Source organism: Ascaphus truei, chromosome 6 (assembly GCF_040206685.1).
Source record: "Ascaphus truei isolate aAscTru1 chromosome 6, aAscTru1.hap1, whole genome shotgun sequence".
Taxonomy (NCBI): domain Eukaryota; kingdom Metazoa; phylum Chordata; class Amphibia; order Anura; family Ascaphidae; genus Ascaphus; species Ascaphus truei.
The window spans coordinates 98,082,306-98,106,315 of NC_134488.1; the positions used below are offsets into that span (position 1 = coordinate 98,082,306).

The 24,010-nt window shown below is 42.3% G+C and overlaps 1 protein-coding gene across 3 annotated transcripts in view; it reads left to right on the plus strand.

Moving 5' to 3' along the window:
- Positions 1-797: 797 nt before the first annotated feature.
- MAMSTR (MEF2 activating motif and SAP domain containing transcriptional regulator) overlaps positions 798-24,010 on the plus strand; it is a 36,829-nt gene continuing 13,616 nt past the window's right edge. For 2 of the 3 annotated variants that reach the window (XM_075605307.1, XM_075605309.1), the window contains exons 1-5: positions 798-1,489; positions 20,528-20,593; positions 21,021-21,076; positions 21,530-21,605; positions 21,926-22,075. In XM_075605307.1, coding sequence (XP_075461422.1) covers positions 1,435-1,489; positions 20,528-20,593; positions 21,021-21,076; positions 21,530-21,605; positions 21,926-22,075 — 403 coding nt within the window. In that variant the 5' untranslated portion in view covers positions 798-1,434. Of the gene's footprint in view, positions 1,490-5,330; positions 5,683-20,527; positions 20,594-21,020; positions 21,077-21,529; positions 21,606-21,925; positions 22,076-24,010 lie in introns of those variants that run through there. The other variant, XM_075605308.1, reaches the window with a different exon arrangement.

Below are 24,010 nucleotides of genomic sequence, written 5' to 3' on the forward strand. Positions count from 1 at the left end.
AGTTGCTGTTGAGAAGATCACATGATCATTGTTGCTCCGTTCTCGGTTACTTAGGAATAATTTGATGCCGTAAATATATAATAAAAACTTGGCTAAAGGTAGATAAATGTGTATGAGTGATTCCATTGGTCAATCCGGTGAAGTGGTTAGACATCATTTTACCAGCTAATTGGGACCTAGGGAAAATCACTTTATATCCTTGGGCCTCTAAAGATATTGCAGCCTCTTTCAGGCACAGATACATTTTACCTGTATTACGCCACTCCATACAATGTTATATACACTTGAAACGTCATCACAAAGTATTAATAAAAAGTTTTCTTTAGATCTCATTTAGGTATGCTAGTGCATGGTCTTATACCACTGATCCTATCACACTCCTTGCTTTCTTTGCATGCCCGCTTTTGTCCTGCGCTTGTATCTCTGTACTTTTTCCTGTATTTGACCTTAGACTGTAAAACTCCATGTACAGAGTTAGTACTATATATAAAATAATATGTTCCGTATAAGCACAAATTAATGCGTTTGTTGGCTTATGGACATTGCATAAAGAGGACCAAAAAAATATTAAGGTAACATGTCAAAAAACGGGTTCGTATGGCAGTGCGGAGCGGGCACAGAATCTGTGTCAGTGAGTGTGGCTGTCATTGCTGGGGGGCAGGAAGGGGGTGTGAGCCTGTATGGATGGCATGAAAGAAGAGGAGAGCCCTGCTGATGCAGCATTGCACGCCTGCCACAGAATTGAGGGGTGTCAAGTGACAAAGCAGATGGCATTTTATCACACATGGAAGGGACAGACAGCCAGGCATAGGGGGAGGGAAGGAGGTTGGGAGCACTGAGAGAGCTTGTATGTCAGAGAGAGTGAGAAGAGGAATCTTTCATCTAATGAACACATCTCATGAAGCTTCCTTACAGCAAAAGTCTGACCATTAGGGACTCTCTCTAATCTCTCTTCCTTCACCCCTTTTGTTAGCACTTGCTTCCTGCAACCTCTCAGCTCCCAGTCCCCAGCTTGTGACAAGGGCTTCATCGGTGACAATAAATGTAGAACAGACACTAACAACAAGCGAAACACAACGGGAAGAGAAATCTAATCCCTTGAGCAACATTTGTGAGAAGAAAAGTCAAGACGGCAGCAATACGCAAAGAGAAAAATAGATTGCACCGAAATAAGAGGATTTGTAAGGCCTGACAGGAACTGATTCAGAAAATATTTAAAGGCCGTTTTATTTATTTATTTCTAAAGCCAAATTTGGTGTACACATAATTATTTGAGACTATTTATATTATTTTCCATACTGTTGAATTTATTTATTTTTCGCCGCTGGATTTTTTTCTCTCCAGTGTGCTCCTTGTTCACAGAGGGCAGCAATCACGTCCGTCTCTCTCCCTCTCCCTCGGTCCTTTGGGACACCGGGAATTTCACCCCCCAAGATGACCCTGCTAGCGTCAGAACGCTCCCTGCTCATCCGGAGCAAGTTCCGCTCAGGTAAGAACTGTCCGATGTTTCTTCTACTAAATATACTTACATGAGACCCACAGACCAATGCTCTGCTTCACAGAGGTAAAAAGGGTAGGAAATGAAGAGAGGTGCCCCGGAAGTGGACTGACGTGACCTTATTAGCCTCTGCCAGGGGTTGCTTTAACGTGTGTCCCAAATCAATATTTTGTTAATTAGCTTGCAGTTACATAATAGAATCTGGGCAGAAAACTGTAGGGCAAGGGAGTGTAAAGTTTGTGAACAAGTTGCTAAGTAATATTCCTTCTTTAGCCAATATGCATTGTATCTTGTATAGCGCTCAGTGAGAACATGCATGCTCAGTGCTATATAGGAATAAAGGATTATCATGTTTAAATGGCCCCCAAAGTCTGCATTGGGGAGACACGTCCCAATTAACCCTTCCTGCAAGCTGGCTCTTTTGTGGTTTTTTTTTTTTACTGACATTGCCGTTCCTACTTTTCTATGACCAGCAGTCGAAGTGGCTTAGAAAAAGTAGCGGATCTGTGACCACCACAAAAAGTATTTAAAACCTTCGGGGGAAAAACTATGTGCACATCCTTTAGAAACAATTATACAATGTTCACAAAGGAGGCTTCCCAAAACAAATCAAATTTTCATGTAATAGAAAGTGGAACAGTAGGTGTGTAACATCAAAAGTAGTGGTCGTGGGGACCTATACATAAAGAAAGAGTGGTGCTCCATGCCACTCAGACTTATATATCTATATGTCACATTGCCAATGTATATATATATTCAATGTACAGCTCAACCCCGTTATAGCGTGATCCGTTACAACGCGAATCCACTTATAACGCGATGCAAGCGTGGCTCCCAATTTTCGTATTTATGAATACTTTACAACACGATTATTGGTATCTTAAATACTTTATTGTACAATGCATAGAATTGTACATTATTTCTAACGCGATCCGATTATAACGCGATATGATTCTTTGGACCCCAAGCGCAGCGTAATAAGGGGGTCGAGCTGTATATATGTATATTCAATGAATGTCAATATTTCCGGCCAGCCTCACGGGGCGCGCGCGGCCATACGCTCTCAGACGCTAAGCGCTTGGCGTCACAGATGAAGGCTCGCTGAAGGGTCACATGACCTTCAGAAACCAATCAGCACCAGTCACTAATGGCCACGCCCCCTTCTCCCCCGCTCGCACTTGAAAAAAAATATGCAGGACAGTCGAGCTCATGCTTGGAGAGTTGGTACATCACCGCTCTCAAGCATGAGCGCACTCAGCAGCAGCGTGGCCGCAGCCTAACCCAGGCAACACTACACAAACATACCACAATATGGTGAGGGAAGCCAGTACGGTATTTGTGTTAATTTGTATAACAAGTACTTTATAAAGTACTTTGCATAAAAGTACGGGGGTATAATAAAGCCGGGGGCGTGGCCGAGCAGTGACTGGCGTTGATTGGTTGCTGAAGGTCATGTGACCCTTCAGCGCGCCTGGAAATCAATTTTATCTGTCTCATCTAGTGCCCGCGAGCATACGGGCACGGGCGTGTGTGCCGCGTGAGCATGGCCGGACATATTGACATTCATTGAACTCAACGTGCTCAGTTGCGGCCAGGCAGGGAGCGAGTGTGCTGGCGCTCATGCATGGTGACATCACGCGCTCTGCTGGGCCGGGTGATTTATGGCCAGCTAGATTCGCGTGGGACATGTCAGGGGGCATGGCCACGACGTCACAAAGCTGGTAACCGCTCACGTGACGCGCCAGCGAGCGGCACCATCAAATTTGCTTGCTTCAGTAAGCAGCTAAGTGCCGTGCACGCGCAGGCGCTCGCTCACGCTGACCACACACATTGCAGCTATGTGTTTCATCGCGGCCAGCACGAGCGTGCGCGCTCAATGTCACCCTGCACGAGGCCTTAGACAGCAGAGTTACAATACTAGTTAAAGCAGGAATCCTGCATTCCTTTTAGTTTTTATATAGTTATAGGTGGGGAGCAGGGGGTCCCCGGAGCTGAAATTAATGGGGTTCAGCTCTGAAGACCCCCTGCTTCCCACCTATATAAAAAAAACATGTTTTTCTCCTTTTACTAAGGGGACATGGAGTCATTATTTATGGGCCCATGACACTCTCCAATCTCCTATCACCTTCACTGCTGCAGGAGTATGCAAATTACTATATAAACCAACAAGCATTTAAGTACCAATTTGGGTCATTGTTTGTACCAAATCAGACATTACTATGAACACTAGTACTCAATGGTTTGGAAGCTTGGGGATGCAAAAGTGGGATCTCCTGCTCTTATAGTGGAGGGTTTTTGTCACTTTTTTACCCACCATAACTTATTTAAAGTGTGATCTTATAGTATAAATAGAGCATAAGCTTTTGTTACCATTCAGTGTTCAAACACCATGCCAATACACATACGTTTTTAATGCCCTTTTACCCAGTGGCATAAAGGTGCAATACGCTGTAGCCATCCGGAAAACAACCTTTTGTAAAGAATATAATAGTCTAATAGGCTTCCATAAACAAGTGTAGCCATGCTTAATAGCAACAGTTCACCTGCTTTCATTGTTGGGGGGAAATAAATCACAGGCTGAATTTCTTTGGTGTGTCTGATTTGATGTCAGTCAATTGTTTTCTTTACCCTTATCCCACACTGTCCTTATCAGAGAGCCAATAAAGATAAGGGGTGTGGGAGGCAGGGACTCTGGCTATACTGTACAAGCTCTTGCTGCTGAACACACAGTGATATCTGACAAAAGAGAGCAGCCAGAGGAAATTAAACTCCTCAAGTCTCAGCTGACAATGTTTACACACCAGCTTTTAAACATTATTCAAAATACTTACAGTATACAGTTAGATGCCAGATTTGGGTAAAAAAAAAAAAGGCATAAACTTCCTAGATGTAACCCACAAAAACATACCACTGACTGGTATTCGTGCACTTTAGTTCTACGTTGAGCTGGCCCTTTAATATTTTATTCTTATATATTTTTTCTTATATATATTCAGAGCTGTATATAGAATCTTTACAGGCACAGCCCCTGCCCCGTAGAGCGTGCAATCTATGTTTTGGTGCCTGAGGCACAGGGAGACGGTGACTTGCCCAAGGTCACAAGGAGCTGACACCAGGATTTGGACTATACTCACTGAGCCACTTTACTCCCTGAGCCGCACCTTCAACCTTATGCTTATGCATGAATCTCTTCCTGCCTACAGGGTACAAAAAATACTCAGGTTTTCTTTTATGCTCACTACTAGTGTGAAGTTACAATTTAAATGATCATTTAGCAATGCATTAATGTATTTTCTTGCAACAACGTCCGACAATAAAATAAAGGCCCCTTCAGAAGGCTGTCAATCAAAAAACACTTCCCTTCGATTATAAAGTTCCTCCCTTGTGTCATCCCGCCCCTGATGCCATCAGACAGCACATTTGTACTTGGTACTGTACGAAAGGTATCTGGGCAGTGATGAAAGGTCTGTAATTCCTGCGGCTTACTGTGTAACGTGCTATGGATGGACTATGTCAATGCGTGACATTAGCAGGTGGTGGGAGGGCTCCTAGCAGTAGATCCTCAAGACAGAGATATTACAAGTAAACTACAGGGAAACATTGGGAGTACTAGTAAAACCGTATAGCTCAGGGGTGGCCAACTCCAGTTCTCAAAGGCCACCAGCAGGCCAGGTTTTAAGGTTATCCCTGCTTCAGCACAGGTGGCTCAATCAGTGGATCAGTTGTTGACTGAGCCACTGATTGAGCCACCTGTGCTGAAGCAGGGATATCCTTAAAAGCTTACCTGCTGGCCATTGAGGACTGGAGTTGGCCACCCCTGGTATAGCTGGTCAAAGGGCCTGTAGTGCATTTGGATTGCAGGCTTCTCTGGCTGCACAGGGGTTAATGCCTTTTTCAGGACAGTAACATGCCAGAGTGATAGTACAGCGGTGCGCAAACTGGGGGGGCTGGAGATTTTTCTGGGGGGGCGCGGGCTGTTGCAGAGGTCCGGCGCTCTTCCCCCAGTCATTTAAATTAATGCCGGGGGATCGCGTGAGGCCTCTGCAACAAAAAAAACTTACCAGGATTCAGACGCTGTGACGAGTCTCCATGGCAACGCGGCCTCAGATTACGCCGCAGGGTCATGTGACGTGAAGTCACCGGCATCAAATGACGTCACGTTGACCCAGTGACGCAACTGGAAGGTAGGAGGGGGGCGCAGCTTTGGCACAGGCCAGATGGGGGCGCAGCTGGAAAAGTTTGCGCTCCCCTGTGATAGAACACAATGAGTGTTACCTTTCTGAATGAGTTTTACAAGAACTGTACTGAAGCTAAATGATTAATGAATAGGTATGGTAATTAAGGCTTAGATAATATCCTATATTTTCTGTTGCTTTTTAAATAATTTTATAATGTGATTCTGATAGTAATCTGAAATATAGCCCCAAACACAATCTGCAGTAGATGAATTTTTGGGAGTTATTCTTAGCAAAATCATTCAGACATTTTAAAGGAGAAAAAAAAATGTCCCCCCTAAGTGGAAATCAGGGGGTATCGGGCTGAATCGCGTTAATTTCAACTCCCGTGACCTTTAAACTGGCATATTACATAACATACCCATCAAGGGCTACTATCGGCATGATATATGGGGGGTAAGTATCTCCGGAAGGAGGGGGTCCCCGGACATGAAATGAAAGGGGTTCAGCTCTGGAGACTTGCAGATCCCCACCTAATAAAAAAAAAATCCCTAGAAGGAAATGCACTTTAACCAAATAAAAAATGATGTTGTACATTCATCATATGGATTATTTTATGACATATTGTAACTGGGATATGTACGCTACTCTGTTTATAGATAAATAGTATTAAAATAATGAGTGTGACTAATAACCTAATGTAGAATAAAGTCTCGATAGCTTAATGAAATGCCACTTGCCACAGCCAGTTCTGCAACGGCAGCTCTCACAAAGTTCTACAAGATGCTGCAGGGTAATACTGTGAGTATTGTAAAACCCAGTGTAAGGGGGTATGTACAGTATCTTTCAATGCAACAAAAATAACTTTGCAAGGAACACAAGTCACAGAAGTTATGAGGCGGGACCTTGCAGACCTCTTTACATTTTCAGCACCACAGCTGTGTAACATTCTCCATAACAGATGGCTGTGTTTTTTTTTTTTTTTTTTTAAGAACATTATTAGAAAACAGCACATTTAGTTATATTGTTAAATACAGATGATCCAGAAACAAGGGAACTTTGTTTTATTAGTTCCAGATTTACTTGCATTTTTATTGTATAGCTGTACTATCAGATCGTTATTCTGTAGAGTATACAGTAGTGTTAAGTATTGGCTTTATTATTGAATTTGTCCCCTGCGGCGTTTCCAATAATGACTTACTGTACTGCTCGTTCTAAATACTCTCTAACTCCCACCAAGCACCAAGGTTCTTATTCACTTTACAGTGAAGATGTCTTCCCCGGGCTGGAGAAGATTTTAGTCTCATGCAAGGTGTACTAATTTGAGCTGATCTATTCTCCAGGACTAAGAAGTGACTTCACTTCTTCATCACATATTGAATAGTGGCCCAAGGAAGAACCCCATCCTGCAGAAAAGTGGAAAGCGCCTTTCCTGTTGACTTTAGGATAGTGTGGGAGGAAACAGTGCTAATTAACTAGGAAGGAACTGGATACATATCAAGATAATGCAATCTACCCAATGATGTGGGACAAACGTTTCATTTGCATATGTTTGCATAGGTAATGCATGTATGAACATAGGTGATTTTGTTTCTTACAGTTCATAAAGAACTCTTCAACACCATTTAAATCTGGTGGATTCTTTTGATGTAAATGAAAACTGTGCTAGTCATAGATGGGCATTTTGATACATATCTTTATTTCACTGACACTATCCTCCCCTAATTCATCCTATACCCCCTCACTGCCCCATAAATTAGTCCCTGCTGCAAGCGGAGAAAAATGTAAGCAAAGTCCTTTAATGCATCAACATAAGTAACAGAGTCAAAATTACACAATGGAAGCAAAGCTGCATATGACACATATTACCTGTGTGTTGACTCTGTTGAGGCAACCCAAGATTATAAAATAAAAGGACCTATTAGAGATTATAAACTAAATGGAAAGGTTAGATAGGTCGAATGATCCTTATCTATTCTCCATCAACGTCTTTGTTGTTACTTTCAGTTGGAGAGGCACTTTCTCTCTGCATCTCTACGTGTATATGTTGAGTTTAGGACCCAAGCCCCCTTTTTGAACAGATGAGATTAAGATCCTCACGGATGGTCCTGAATTCCCAGACTTTGTCAGCATTACGGTCTGTCTGTTTGGAAATATAATACGAATGCCAAGATTTCCCTGCTGCTGTTTGTGGGGGTGTCAAATCAAATGTCTTAGCCTTAAACTCACCAACTGGTGCTAAACACTTGGATATCCTTTAAAGCAAATGTCCAGTGTAATCCAAATGGGAGGAAACTCAATCAAGCAATAAAGGTTATGTGTACAGGCCATATCATTGCATTTTGGGGGTTACTAGGCAAAAGGAATGTTGAATATTCTTATAGTGAGTGAACACAGTAGTTTCTGGTTCACTTAGTGACTCCAGTGCATTTTCAACACTGTATTACAGCCAAAAGCTGCTTTGTGGTGGGACTGAACAATGTTTACTTGACTCTCAAACACCATAATTCAATAATAGACATGGTTGTTTGATTACTGCACAGCTGTAGCAAATATGATAGAAACAGCATATGTTGTGTACATGACTCACACAATTTATTTATTTATAAAATATTTTACCAGGAAGTAATACATTGAGAGTTACCTCTCGTTTTCAAGTATGTCCTGGGACATACATATATTAAAGTGAAACTCGATATTAATATGTTGTGTCCTGCACACTGCCATGTCCCAAAGAGTGTCAATACGGAAATGTATCTACAGAAAATAACACACCAGTGAATAGAGCATGACATGCCTAGTTTAGACATTAAACATTTAAATGTCATGGAAGTTTACACAGAAAACAAAACATTTATTGAAGCAGATGATTTTATAGAGCCTAGAGCAAAGTAAAATGTGTGTATTTCCAGCAGTCGCCATTTATAAGAATAAGGGTGAAGCATAAACGATAAGATATGCTGATTTGAATTTTGATACATGTGCCGATCTCTGTGATTGTCCCAATTCTGAGAGTGAAGACAGAGACCCACTGTGCTTTCCAGAAAGAGTCTCTCAAACTCTCCTGTAGGGGAATCCAAAACCTGGATTATCCAGGGTGCTGAAGTTCAGGATTAAGCTACGTTGGCAGAGCTGTAGGAAAGGATTTAGTTTTGGAATGGCAAGTGATTCTGCCATTTGTGAGGTATGTAATTGAGCTCAAAAAAAGGGCGTCAGTCCTCTTTCGACATTAAAAAGAAAACCTCACATACATGAGTGCACTGATAAGCATTTAAAGGTGCAATGATATCAATAACAACAGTAAAGGTTGTAATGAAATCATATAAAGAGCATTTTATTATAACACAGTGTGTCAGATTTAAAATACACCATGTTCCTTCTTAAAAGACAGGCTACCCCTGTTTGAGCCAGTTCTGGGTTGCTACTGAGCTACTACTCTGAGAACTCCTGCTGAGCACATGTTTACTCCTCTTCCTGCATGAGAACAATCTTGGGCCATTGCTATGGGCACTAACTATATAGGTCACTTTCCTTTACTGAAAACAATAAATGGTGACAGGTCATCCTTAATACACCTAACTATATGCTTAAACATGACTCACTGTGAGGCTCTCTCCCTGCACTCTGAGGAACCTGCTTCTAGAATATTGGATGGAGCTATATATACCCTTCTATCTCCTTATGGTGACATCACTGGTTACAAGACATTCTACATCACATGGTAGGGAGGGACAAAACCAGAGTGATCCCACCCAGTTAACCCATTAAGGCTGTTAACCCCCTTACACTAATTAGTAGGCCCCAGACGTGAGCTACACTTACTAAGTTTTTGGTTGTGTCCTCTGCTTACAGTCACTTCCATAAACTCTGGCCATCCATTTGTCTTTCATACAGTCCAAAGTAAAATGGTAGCCCACATAATTTGAATAAAAATTTAAACATAACATAAACACTGTTCCAATTTTCACTTCCTTACATTCTCGGACCTTTTTTAATGTGCACTGATTTTTAGAAACAGATTGGAAATGGAACAGTGATGCTAAAACGTGAGTTTTTATGATGAAGAGAAGCAGCCAACTTACAGTAAGTGTGGCCCGCAAAGAAAACGCACCATTTAGCAAAGTAAAATTACCACGAGAAGATAATAGGAAATTGTATTTTATTACTCTGATGTCGTTTCTGAATGGATGAATGAGAGTGGATTCACTCTTAAATGATATAAATATGGACTGCTCAAGGTTCCCTTTTCCTAATTTGTACAGATCTACAGTATGCTAACTACTATCCCTGAAGAACTGGGGAGGTGCACATTTAGGAGGTAAAGTGCAGTTAACTAAGCAGAAGTAGAGTGAGAGTAACTACTATTTGTGCCCCTAAGTAGGTAATATCTTTCCCTACTTCTCCTTAGCTATTACATTTATATAAAAATGACAAAAAACTGGAAACACTCAAAATAATAAAACGTGTACATGGTTTTATTGCTCGCTGACTCTACCAATCATTACCCCCCTGCTTGCACTGGCCTCCCTCACCTCCCCAGTTCTCTGGTGATGTCACCTCTGCAGAGGACAGTTGCAGCTTGGGCTTGTCAATCACGCACTGGCACCTGTGCCATCAGATCTGTGTAAATCCTGACTTGGCCGCAACCAAAGACTGCAAAATTACCTCACTGTAGTTTTTTTTAAACAGACTTTTTTTTTTCTTCCTCTCTGCAGTGACTGGATTAGTCAGGATTCCCTTTGCATACCAGGGCAGATTTAAACTCCAATATTTATAATATTGGAAAGGGCTTGGTCAAGTGTAGGCCCTCTAAAAAGAACTAGAGCAGACATTAGTTACATTTAACCAATTGGGTGCAATGAATGTGGAGCTTTACCCATTCACTGCTGTCAAAATTGATATTAATGCAGCATTTCCTGAAATTGTTATTTTTTATTTGTAATGTAGGAATAAAACAAGGGGTGTCCGTAGCTGAACCCTATTAATTTCACTTCCAGGGACGCCCTACCTCTTGAGATACTTTTGCCCGTACCTACTGCAAGTTTGGTTCATATTGGCACGCGTGATGTAGGACCCTTAAACTGCCATATTGTGTGCCCAGTTGGGGCTGCTCCCGGCATGACCTATGGAGTCAAGTATTTCAAGTACCCTGAGCTGAAATTAACAGGGTTCAGTTCCCAAGACCCCCTACTTCCCTTTTAATTCAAAATAAACAAAAAAAACATTGAGGCTGTCTTAAAGCAGCAGTTGTTTTTTTTCACCATTCAATATGTGCATCAATACAATCTGCACACTGACACGTGATTAGCTATATTGCCAATCTATCCGTTCTCCTGTGATCGATCGGCGAAGATTCGGCTCGGGGGTTCACTAAACCAATGTCAGTACTGCAGAAGAGTACCCAAGATGCAAAGTTCTGTGTGGAAGGTCATGTGACCAAGTTACAATTGGTGCACTGCTAGAAACGTTGTAAAAAAAAAAAAACTCTCTTATTTTTAAATGTTGGGGTCAAAATTAAGCTGCGAGTAAGATATTGGTTTTTGGCATAACTTTTGTTATTTCACAGCAAACACAAATGTTTCACACATCTTTAGTATTCAGCGCAATATACAGATCAAAAACATAGAAAAAAGGCACTGCTTATAACTCTTAAGGATAGTTACTGTAAGCTTTGAAGCATGTACTCAAAAGATCAGTGGGAGACAGAACCTGAGGATAAGTGATGTATTACTGTCAACGAATAAGAGTGAAATCAATAATAGACAGTGGTAGTGCATGAACCATTTAGCTAAGATGCTTCAAGTAAATAAACAAGACATTTTAACCCGTGTTTGGCCCGTAATTTTGCAAATGAACATAATGGTCAACGTTTCAAATTAACTTTTTTTTTCTAGTTATACTTAAATCAGTTCCCTAAAGTTCCAGATAATTTTGTCTGTATCTCTTTAACAAAATATATTTCCTTTTTTATATTGAATGCAGATTAGGACATCACTGGAATATGGATAACACAACATTGTTGAATAGTTAATGTACAGGCATACCCCGCTTTAAGGACACTCACTTTAAGTACACTCGCGAGTAAGTACATATCACCCAATAGGCAAACTGCAGCTTGCGCCTGTCAGCACGACCTGAACAGCAATACCGGCTCCCTACCTGTTTGAAACTGTGTACAAGCGGGGAGACTATAGAGCCTATTACAAATGCGTTATTTACATCAGTTATGCACGTATATGACGATTGCAGTACAGAACATGCATCGATAAGTGAGGAAAAGTTAGTGCTTCACTTTAAGTACATTTTCACTTTAAATACTTGCTCTGGTCCCATTGCGTACGTTAATGCGGGGTATGCCTGTACTTGTTCTTTACAACCCGAGAAACAGCCTTTTAGCTAAAGTAGTTTCTGTTTTTATGCATCAGGGAAAGGGAAACAACCTGAAAAAACTGTATTTTTCTTTTCCATTATTCCAGGTAAAAACCTTGTTTTACCTATACGTCTCATATGCACTGACCTTGGGCCCTTGCAGATGCACTTACCAGAACACCCTTCTTCTGTCTCTGTGAGCTCTCCCCACTTACCAATTAGATTGTAAGCTCTTCGGGGCAGGGATTTATTTTCCTGTTTTTTTATGTCTGAAGCGCTTATTCCCATTATGTGTTACAATATTATGTCACAGGTATTGTAAAGCGCTATGTACCTGGATAACTATATATGTACCTATGTACCTGGATAACTATATATATATAAATATATACTGTACATACCTACCTGCCTAGACCTAGACTTTGTTTCACATAGTTACATTACTAATATTTAGATTCATTTGTAGAAAATACGTTTTGTCTTTAAAGAATAAAGAATCCTGAATTATGTCTTGAGTGTCCAGTCAACATGCCCATGTGGTATCTGTTAAATGTAGCCCCCTTTCCCTGTGACTAAGGGACTACATGTGCTGAGGATTACCTGCGTGGCTCACAGGAGGCCTAAGCCTCCGCCGCTCGGAGCCTAGGGTGATCACGTGCTCTCTGGTTCCAACGCCTCCACCTGGGAGGGATCATAGCACAGCAGGATAACCCCTCACAGGAACCAATGCAATCAGTAAATAAATATACACACACGGGTATGACTAACTTACATTTACTGAACATATAACTTTGTACCACAATAATAATACAGGCCCCCACAATGCAATGCCCACAGAATAAACACTACCCCATTGGAACCCCCCAAAGTACTGAGGTGCCTGGGCACTTAACCACCCTAGTGTCCACAGACAAGGCCCAACCAAAGAGGGTGTGGAGTAGCGCTACCCCCTGTGTGGTGCCGTTGGTGCACGTTGGTTACCTTCCTGGTCTTAGGCCATACAAGGCCGACTTGGCTGAAGGATCCACCGAACTGCAACGTGGTCCCACATCACCGTCTGCTGAATCCTCTCTTGCTTTTGTCCTCTGGAGTCCCCCTCTGGAGGGAGCTCCCGCTGGAGTGTGTCCCTTTAAATGTCTATCAGAATGCCTGTGGTCTAGTCCCAGACCGCAGGCCGCAGCTCACCGCATGGCGTCTGTCACCGGTGCACTATCACTAACACTAATGGGCTAATGGGAAAGAGTTGTGGTAGATGTAGATAGGGCACAGCTACACTCACTCTACTAATTGGAAAGAGTCTCTATCTGGGGGCCTTCACTACAGCACAACAAGCTAAATGGTGGTCGGGGTCCAGCTGGGACCTGAGGGAATATCTGGCCTAGTTCAGCAGAGCACTTCTCCCTGGACCTTACCTCACCCCTTGCTGTCCTGCTCCTGACTGGCACGCGGTCCTCAGTGCGCCAAATATATACATCTCCCTGCCGAGGATACCAGAGCCCTATTGGCTGTCGGACCCCACATGGTGTACCCTGCCCTAAAGGGGCCTTGGACTTGTAGTCCCCTGCGGCTCTTGCGGAGCCACCTAACATGGCAGCAGCATTTGCCAATCTTCTGCGCATGCGCAGAGCTCCTATCGCGCATGCGCAACTCCTAAGGTGGCGCCCCCCGCTTGCCAGGTACACCGTGGAGCTTCGGCACACTGGAGCGTCTCCCCGCAGTCAGCCGGGTCCGCCCGCAGCTCTAGCGGCATCCGGTGCACCTCCATTCCCGTCCCCCTCCCCGACTGGTAGGTAAGAGGGGACCTGGCTACATAAAGATAACACATTCCTAGTAATGTCAAAGGGTTTTGCTGAAATGGAATACAATATTCAGTGATATGCACCACGTCGCAGATGTACAACTGGTGCCACTAGTGATGTTATGCACCTTAACTGACGGTTAGCTTCATATTTCAGTCACTTACATGATACTAGTAACTTAGTTGTGATATTTCTAGCTGTACAAGCACGACAAGTACCTAGAGATGGATTGATGTGCTTTATCAAATTAATATCTGTACAGGCAGTCCTCGGTTATCCAACACAATGTGTTACTCAAAATGGCGTTGGATAGCGAAACGTTGTAAAGCGAATCACACTTTCCCATAGGAACACTGTTTAAATGAAAGGTTCTGTTCCTGAAGGCATTTTTAACACTAAAATACACCAAATATTTTACGCAGGCAATAAGATACGCAGCACACACATAAATTATATAGTGCATATACTGTATTATATATATAATATAACATAATTAATAATATATTATATAGTATAATATAATATTATATAGTATAATATTATATATATATATACGCTCTTACGCTTTGCAACGGTGTGTGTATGTATATATATAAACACATATACAACGTTGCAAAGCATCGTAAGAGCGTTGGATAAGCCGTTTTGGCGTTGTAAAAATTAACACAGGTATGCATTGCACAGCGTTGGATAAGACATTCGTTGTAAAGCGAGGACTGCCTGTATTGCATCAATGTTGAGAGGTTTCATCAGGAAGCTAATAGAAGATAGAGGGGTGGTATTCAACATAAATATTAATTTGTTGTATCACACTCTGCTTCTCTGAGATATAGGACTTTTTAATAGAGGGCGCATTGACTTATATACTTTCCAAAACATTCACCTATACAACACGTGGAGAGATATTTGTGAGCACACCTGAGATACCTGGGGAACATGCATTCGTACTATACTTATCCATATTAACTTGTTTCATTGGCGACTCAGGTGCGCTCGCAGATATCTCCCCCCATATTGTATAGAGGAGTGTTTTGAGTGGTTTAAAAGTTCTATTTTATTTTTATACAGCTGAAAAAAGGCACTCTGCCATATCTAAACTGCTAGTATAGGGATAACCTTACAGGCTTCCTGTATCAAATGTATGCAGTAACGCCATTTGCTCATAATCTTTGTAAAAAATGGCAATGTGCATACTGTATGCCCTAAATTATGCAAATGACATCTCTTCTTTGCCTTTGATGAGTGATCTCCATTTAAAAAAAAAACAAAAAAAAACGGACCTATTTCATGTTTCACACACCGCTTCATCTTTTCCAAAGATGCGTTGTGATAATGAAGCTATTTGATGTGAGCCTTCTGGGCTGGGAAACGGATAAAGGAAACGAGGGTGTATACAAAATGTAACAGTCATGCGGCCTATTCAACTAAATGGTCCAAGAGGTGCCTTATTCAGAGCTGTCAGGGTACCACCCCTGAGAAGGGGACTCGCACATGCACCTCTGGAGCTGGGGATCTAGTGTCTGGCGGAATTAAGACACAAGGGGCAGGGTTTTGGCACACATAGGCGGGTTATAAAATATGGAGGCGTGGCTATGACACAAGGGACCACGGTTATGACAGTGAAGGCGGAGTTTAGGACTTTTTCTCAGGATCTTAAATCAAAGTGAGATTTATCTCATGCTTCATGAGACTGTGACCGCAACATTTAGTAAATATGCGCCCTACTGTAAATAGGGTTGCCAGGTGTCCAGTATTGAACATGACTGTCCTGTATTTGGGGACACTGCCCACTAAAAAATGAGTGGTAGTAGTGGACATGTATGTGTATACCGGTATTGCCTCTCTGGACATAGTGACCTGACCGGCTTGGGGGGGGGGGGGGGGGCTGCAGGATTTATCCGAGCAGGGGAGAAAGCAGGGCTGTTGCTATGGGGCTGGGCAGCTTCTTTTATCCTGATTGGCTGCATTACACAGCAGCAAGCCAACCAGGAGGTGTCAGGAGGCTGGTGGTGTAGCCAAGGAGAGGAGGAAAGAGCATGGAGCAGAGGTGAGAGAGGTGTATCTCGAACGGGTCACACCTTTCACAATTGTGTCCAGTATTTTTGGAGAAGCCACCTGGTAACTGTAAATGTAGTGTGATGCGACCACGTTGCTGTTTAAGAAGCCCTATTTACATTTTTGCATTTTTATATCCCTTTTTGGTGCTGCTACGTAAAATCACAAACTAATTGCGTGTTGTAAATGCATTGCAGGCCCCAACACCACATAATGCTTAAATGTGCTATGGTTAATGAAAACAGCAGTGCCAGCTTCTGTAGCAGATACAAGCAGTAAATAAGTAAAAGGGAAATAACTAGAAAGATCAAGTGTATTTACAGTAGATTTCAGAGCAAACACCTTCAGGTATTAAAATTTTCTCTTCCTAATATCTATACTCCAGGCAAGTGAGCAGAAACTTCATTAATAATAGTTAGTACGCCCGGAGTTTGTCTTTTTGGACTGTTAAAATTACTTTCATTAGGAATCCATTGGCAAAACACATTTACCAAGGAAAAAACGTTTTCTGCTCTTATTGACCTGTTCTGTATATACATTTAGTATTTTGGTGAATTATTTGGGCAATGATTGCTTGAAGTATTTAATACTAGCTAAAGTGCCCGGCTTCGCACGGTTTGCTGTACTCTGGAGTTATAAGCCCGACTTTGCAAGGGACTCTCTCTCTCTTTCTCACTCTCTCGTCCCCTCACTCACTCTTGCCTTCTCTCTCTTCCTCCCTCCCTTTCTCTCTCATCTCTCTCGCCTCCTCATCTCTCCCTCCCATCACTTTCCTTTTAATACCTTATGATGTCCCCAATTATTTCTGCCCCTCTCCTTCTCCAGCATTCTTGCTTTTTCCTCAAGTGTCAACGGACTTCTTTCTTTCTTTCTTTGCTTTCTTTCTTTCTCTGCTTTCTTTCTTTCTTTCTTTCTTTCTTTCTTTCTTTCTTTCTTTCTTTCTTTCTTTCTTTCTTTCTTTCTCTGCTTTCTGTGTAAACTTTAGAGCTAACGGACTCTCCTTATATGCCACCAGGCTATATGCATTATGATGTCACATGCCAGATACATAGCCTACCAGATACAACACCCACTGGCTGCCTTAATTGTCTGAAAAATTTAAATCGCTCATAGAATTAATTTTTTGAATACAAATAAAAAAGAACACAGAGGTGCACACCCATAGGGTTCCTTTATTATGGCTGCAAAGTTTCAGGTGTCTCCATTTCATGTTCTTGGAGCTTATGGCCCTGACAGTGAGACAGACAGATACAAAAAGACATTATTATATTAGCTGAAAGTACCCGGTGTTCCTTGAAATTTCTAAGAAACCAAAAAATACTGAGATTTATTCATGGATAATTTAGTTTTACAATGCAAAATCCCCCGCTAAAACAACAACAGTTGCACCCATAATACAGTAGTTAAATTGCTTCTGAGGTCCTGAAGTGTTGAATCGGGAGACTCTAATGTGTGTTTGTAGGACATTGTTCTCTCGGTCCAAACAATAGACTTGCACTCTTGAACAACTTTGGCTGCTCCTGTAATTTTGCTAATGCTGCAAATTGGATTTTCTGAGTGACCAAGATTAAGTGGTAGTTTGAGGGTTGTGTTTTGGGATCATGTTATTTGTGATGTCATTTGTGAATTGTATCCAAACATAGACAAAGATCTGCTCCTCTGGAACCATCATGCAAAGTTTAGTTATAATATCTTAAAGAGGTGTCCAAATGCATAGCGAACAGAAAAACAACTTTCCAAAATACAGTATATAGTAGAGATAGATGTGTAGGTTAAGAAGAGTGATATACATAGACAGGGCCGCCAACAGTGGTGGGGTTCTGCTGGGGTTGGCACCCCGGGTCCCGTTTGTCAGAGGGCCCGTCCGTCCGGGCCCCCTGCGCGGCCGTGCCCTTTATATTAAAAAAAAAAAGTCATAAAATAAATGCCGGCGATTCCCCTTGCGCATGCGCAGAGCCGAGGTCCCAGCGTGCATGCGCAGGGAAGCAAGGTGTCCGGCCTGCTGCCTTTGGGCCCGCACCCCCCCCACTCTCCCAAGAGGGGAAGCGCCATTGCAAGCCCACACCCGCCAACACAGCTTCCCCCGCGTGCCCGCCAACACAGCTTCTCCTGCTCAGCCACAGAATTAGCCCGCCAGTCTCGCTTCCCCCAGCCGCCTACCTCCCGCCCACCGAGCCCACCTCCCGAGCCCCTCCCCTGCACCTCCCGAGCCTACCTCCCGCGCACCCCGCTCCTCCTGAGCCTACCTCGCGTCTGACAGGCAAGGAAGCAGCACCCACCCGTTCAAGGTCAGTCACCCACTCACCCGCCCAGTCACTCACCCACCCAGTCACTCACCCACCAACCCAGTCACTCACCCACCCACCATCACTCACTCAGTCAAGGGTCAAGTGTCACCCACCCACCCAGTCACTCAGTCACCCACCCACCCAGTCACTCAGTCACCCACCCACTCAGTCACCCAGTCACTCAGTCAAAGTCACTCAGTCACCCACCCAGTCACTCAGTCACCCAGTCGAACCCAGTCACCCACCCAGGCAGTCACCCACCAACCCAGGCAATCAGTCAGTCAAGGCAGTCAGTCAGTCACCCACACACCCAGGCAGTCACCCACCCACCCAGGCAGTCAAGGGGCAGTCAGTCAAAGGCAGTCAGTCAGTCACCCACCCAGGCAGTCAGTCAAATACTAAACCCACCCAGGCAGTCATTCACCCACCTACCTAGGCAGTTCACCCACCTACCTAGGCAGTTCACCCACCCAGTCAGTCAAGTCAGTCACCAACCCAGGCAGGCAGTCAGTCAGTCAACCCAGTCAGTCAGTCAGTCAACCACCCAACCAGTCACCAACCCACCAAAGCAGGCAGTCACCTGTCTTTTGTTGAAAATATAAAATTAAACAGATTGCATTGTAATGTTTTTTCCGCATTACAATAAGAAGAAAACAGTTAAGTAAGTTAAGGTGTGCTATGGGTTCGGGGGGGTGGGAGGGGCTGCTCCTTTAATTTGTCCTGGGCCCCATGATTTCTGTTGGCAGCCCTGTACATAGATAATACAAGGACATTGGCAATGTTTGTTGGATTGGTTTTAATATTGGGATAACCTAAATACTATGAACAAGCATTCTCACATTTTGGAATAATTGCACAAAGAAAATATCCAGGTTTATTGAGGATGGTAAAGTGGGGTACTATTTGTTTGTCATTATGTGTGTTTTGGAGAAAGGGGAGTGAGGGAAAAGGGAGAGGGTGACAGATATGCCATCTCATATTACTGGAATAAATAGCACTACCGTCACTTAAAATCATTCAGCTGCTCAGCACAAACATTGATCAGTGACAACTGTGGGGGGCATCAAACTTCCCTGAAATAGAACATGACCGGCTCCTAGTATGTCCCCTCTGCCTTCCATGTCATCCCAGAGCCACAGAAAAATGCTACAATGAAATTTAACACACACAGTGGTGGGAAAGGGGCCTAAATGAATACTTGTTGTGCCATTTATCAAGGACCTGGCTTGCTCTGCTTTTAGGTATAATATGGTATATGACATTATTAAAACTGCATCTCCATCGCAGCAGCGAATTCAATTGAAATAGAAGTGGAGGCCACTTCACCTCTGTTTGCGTCATCAAGGGGCCAACTGCAACCATGTGATGGCTCCCGGAGCAACCACATGGTCGCAGTCCCAAAAGTCAGGTGGCTCTTGGGGGCTCAGTCATTGTAAGGGCAAAAAAATGCAACTGTCCTTAGCTCACTTTTATCCATGTGGATACGGTTCCTTGATAACATCAATTTCCTTCATTGACTCCCTCCATTTTTTTTTAATGAGATTCCAATCAGACGTCCTACTAGTTCCAGGGAAATGGTATTGCAGTATTTCAGAAAAAAAGGATTTTTCCATCATACAGCGAGGAACGATTACTTCCGGAATGTACTAAACCATCATGGATGAATGTCTCTGGAACTAGGAACCCCTCCAGTTCAGATGAGTTTTTCCGACACATACAGGCATACCCCGGTTTAATGACACTCACTTTAAGTACACTCGCGAGTAAGGACACCAAAGTTTCAGTTCAATGAGGAACCTTCATGCCATCATGCCCTCAGTGGAACGAAACTTTGGTTTTCTTGTTTAACTACAATATACAGGCATACCCCGGTTTAAGGACACTCACTTTAAGTACACTCGCGAGTAAGGACATATCGCCCAATAGGCAAACGGCAGCTCGCGCATGCGCCTGTCAGCACATCCTGAACAGCAATACCGACTCCCTACCTGTACCGAAGCTGTGCGCAAGCGGGGAGACTATAGAGCCTGTTACAAATGCGTTATTTACATCAGTTATGCACGTATATGACGATTGCAGCACAGTACATGCATCGATAAGTGGGAAAAAGGTAGTGCTTCACTTTAAGTACATTTTCACTTTACATACATGCGCCGGTCCCATTGTGTACATTAATGTGGGGTATGCCTGTACACTGCTGGCCCTGGTGTCAGCAGAGGATTGACATGAAAAAACTCTTTGTACACGGTGTATTACAGCTATATGTCAGAACGCCCTTCTATTTTAAACAGACTAAGTAAGCCACATTACAATTCTCATGGTTTTTTCTTTTCTTTCTTTCAGTGCTCCAACTGAGAATGCAACATCGGCGCTCACAAGAACAAATGTCTGAGCGCAACCTGATCCCATGTAAGTTATTCATCTGAGTTAACTATAGGTTTAGGGTTAAAATCAGACATTGCCCATCATGTCATACACTAAACCAAATATTCTAGATTCTTCATCATTTTGTTGAATTGTATAGGTAGAAAACTACGTGGAAATGCTATATTTTCTTGTAGCTACAACAAATGTTTTTGTCTTACATTTCTCTGGACTTTATACAGTATCTATTTGTAGCTTTGTAAAAAAAAAAAAAAACAAGGAGCTTAAATACTTTACTTAAAATATATCAAGCACGATGACATTCCTAATATGTGTTTTCATAACATACTATACCTATATAGCTATGGTATGTTAGGAAAATTATATATTATTATGAATTTGAAGTGATATGTCAAAAGTGGTAATTAATATTTTTTTTTCTTTTCTGCTTATTTTATGAATGTATCTACAGCACTCAATAAGACACATTTGACTTTCCCAGAACAAAATGGCCACTTGGGACAAAAAGTAAGTATAGAAGCTGTACATACCATCTAGTAAAATACGTAACTAATGTAATTCAATCACCAATTAAAAATTACATTTCCAATTCACTCACTCTACTTGCCAATATCTGCCCAGGACTTTTTCTTGTGCACCAGATCAGAAGAGCCAAGTTACATTATGTGAGATGGGAGCTTTGCTATTGTGTGACCTCACGCAGTCATGGTAATGCAGGACATCTACATTATAGCAAAGGCTGAGCTGTCAGAGGCATACAGACTGACTGCTGTATAAATGACATCATACAATACCTGCACAGCACCCTTGCCAAGTATCCCACATCAGCTGTTGCCAGAAAAGTTAAAGATAATTGAACAAATTAGCTAACTAGCCATTTGACCATTCCATACAAATCCATGAAAAATTCCATTAGCTCAGGAAGTTGCCTAATGGAAACATTTCTTGTATTCTTAACAGACTGAAGACTTCATGAAGTTCAAGGGTCAGAACAAGCTCCACAAAGTGGCAGCTGGGAAGATGCATTTTTCTGAAGGTTGGATTTATTTTTGTTACACGTGGGAGGTGGTTTTGCTATGTAATTAATACAGACGTTTTTGAAGTGGGACTTGCCACATAAAGTGCAAGCTGTAGATGTGTGCACAAGTGATGTTTTGCAACTCATATGAACTTTGTTTGGCTGACCTAAGGACTTGTATTCATTCCATGTATTGCCTTACCATGCAAATTCATATATTTTTTTCGCTACTCATTCATTATGACCCTGTACTGTGTTTTTGGCTGAATCCTTCTAGCCAACCAATACAAGGCACTGTTTTAGGTTTTGACATCTATACTACCCTCTGATGCGTTTAGATGTCCTGGTGGAGTCTGATGAACTTAAAGAGAAGAAAGCTCGCTTGGCGGAAGATTTGAATGAAAAAATCCTTCATCGTCCTGGTCCTTTGGAACTGGTTAAGAAGAACATACTTCCCCTGGATCCCGGCATGAAGGGTGGAATGAAGGGTAAGTACTGTTTTTAAATAGATTATGCTGTAAATCTGGATTTAAATGCAAGTTAATCCATCTAATGCACATACAATTACTTTCTAGAAACAAACCCCAAAAAATAGTTTCAATTAATAAAGCACATATACTATTCATAACAATAGCACCTTATGGCTGTAATGTCTTTAAGGGATTTCACAGCTCAATTTCAGGCAACCACACTGCCACCACTCATTTAGCAAACTCTGATTCTGTTGCCACTGCTTTTACCTGCTATGCTGTTCTTGTCTATATTTTCTGAATTATTTCTCTGTTTCCTGTTCCTTTCTAAAGTACAGGCAGTCCTCGTTTTACAACGCTTCGCTTTACAATGAATGGCTTATCCAACGCTATGCAATGCATACCTATATTCATTTTTACAACACCAAAATGGCTTATCCAACGCTCTTTCGACGCTTTGCAACGTTGTGTATGTGTGTATATATATACACATTCACATAAACAACGTTGCAAAGCATCGTAAGAGCGTATATATATATATATATATATATATATATATATATATAATATTATACTATATAATATTATACTATATAATATATAATTTATTACGTTATATTATATATATATATATATAATACAGTATATACACTATATAATTTATGTGTGTGCTGCATATCTTATTGCCTGCATAAAATATTTGGTGTATTTTAGTGTTAAAAATGCCTTCAGGAACGGAACCTTTGATTTAAACAGTGTTCCTATGGGAAAACGTGTTTCGCTTTACAACGCTTCGCTTTTCAACGCCATTTTGAGTAACGCATTGTGTTGGATAACCGAGGACTGCCTGTAATGCTTTTCATTTTAAATACAAGAAGTTTGTCTGAATGCTGCTTTATAACTCAGTGATGATTGCAATTGCTGCTGCATTCTTTCTCCTGATGGGCATTAACCCCTTCATTAGTCCCAAACAATAATGCCTTGGAAGATAAGGTTCCCCGCTTACATTTGTAAAGCTATTTAACATATGTTCAAGTATGAAATCAGTGGTAACCTGGTAGAGTAGCTGGTACATGTCAGAGTGGTTTCAGGGAAGGGGAAGTATCGAGGGTTTCGACAAGAAGGTACCGGAAGGATGCACAAATTTCAAAGAAAGAGAAATATTACAACAAGAAGCTACAGATGCAGCCAGATGGTTTGTCGCGTAGTCAGCCAGGCAACTTCCTGAGAGCCGCCTGCTCATGGAATCCCCGCGACCAGACTAATGGCCCATCAGGATAACCACAGCGTGCGTCCCTGCTTCTTAATGGGACGCACGCTGTGAGAATCCTACCGGGCTGCATCATTTTGGAAGAGATGCACAGCGATAGCAGACAGAATTAGTCACTCTCTCTGCGCGCCTCTAACTGATTTTATCTTATTTTAATAACATATTATTGAAGCAGGGGGTCTCCGGAGCTGAACCGCATTCATTTCAGCCCAGGGGACCCCCTGCTTCCCAAGTTACAGGCCCCATTCTTGAAAAAGGCCTGCTGAGGCTGGAACGTCGATTTATTGGCAATAAACTGTATCTAAATCCGCAGTGCCCTGCTTCTTCTATTTACCCATATTGATTTGGAATACCACACAGATATCCCTGGACCAGGAGCACCGGTAGTTGTATCATTTTTTTTGTTTTGTGTTTATAGGTGTGCAGCATTCCCCAATTTGCAGTGCTGGCATCTCCTGCATGTTTATTTCTCCCACGTCACGTGACCGGGCCATTTAAACATGGCGGAAATACTGGCGCCCCATACTGGTAACTTGGGAAGCAGGGGGTCACCGGAGCTGAAATGAATGCGGTTCAGCTCTGGAAACCCCCCGCTTCAATATTATGTTATTAAAATAAAAGGTACGCGATCGCCTGTTAGAGGTGCGCAGGGAGAGTGACTGACTCTGTCTACTCTCACTGCG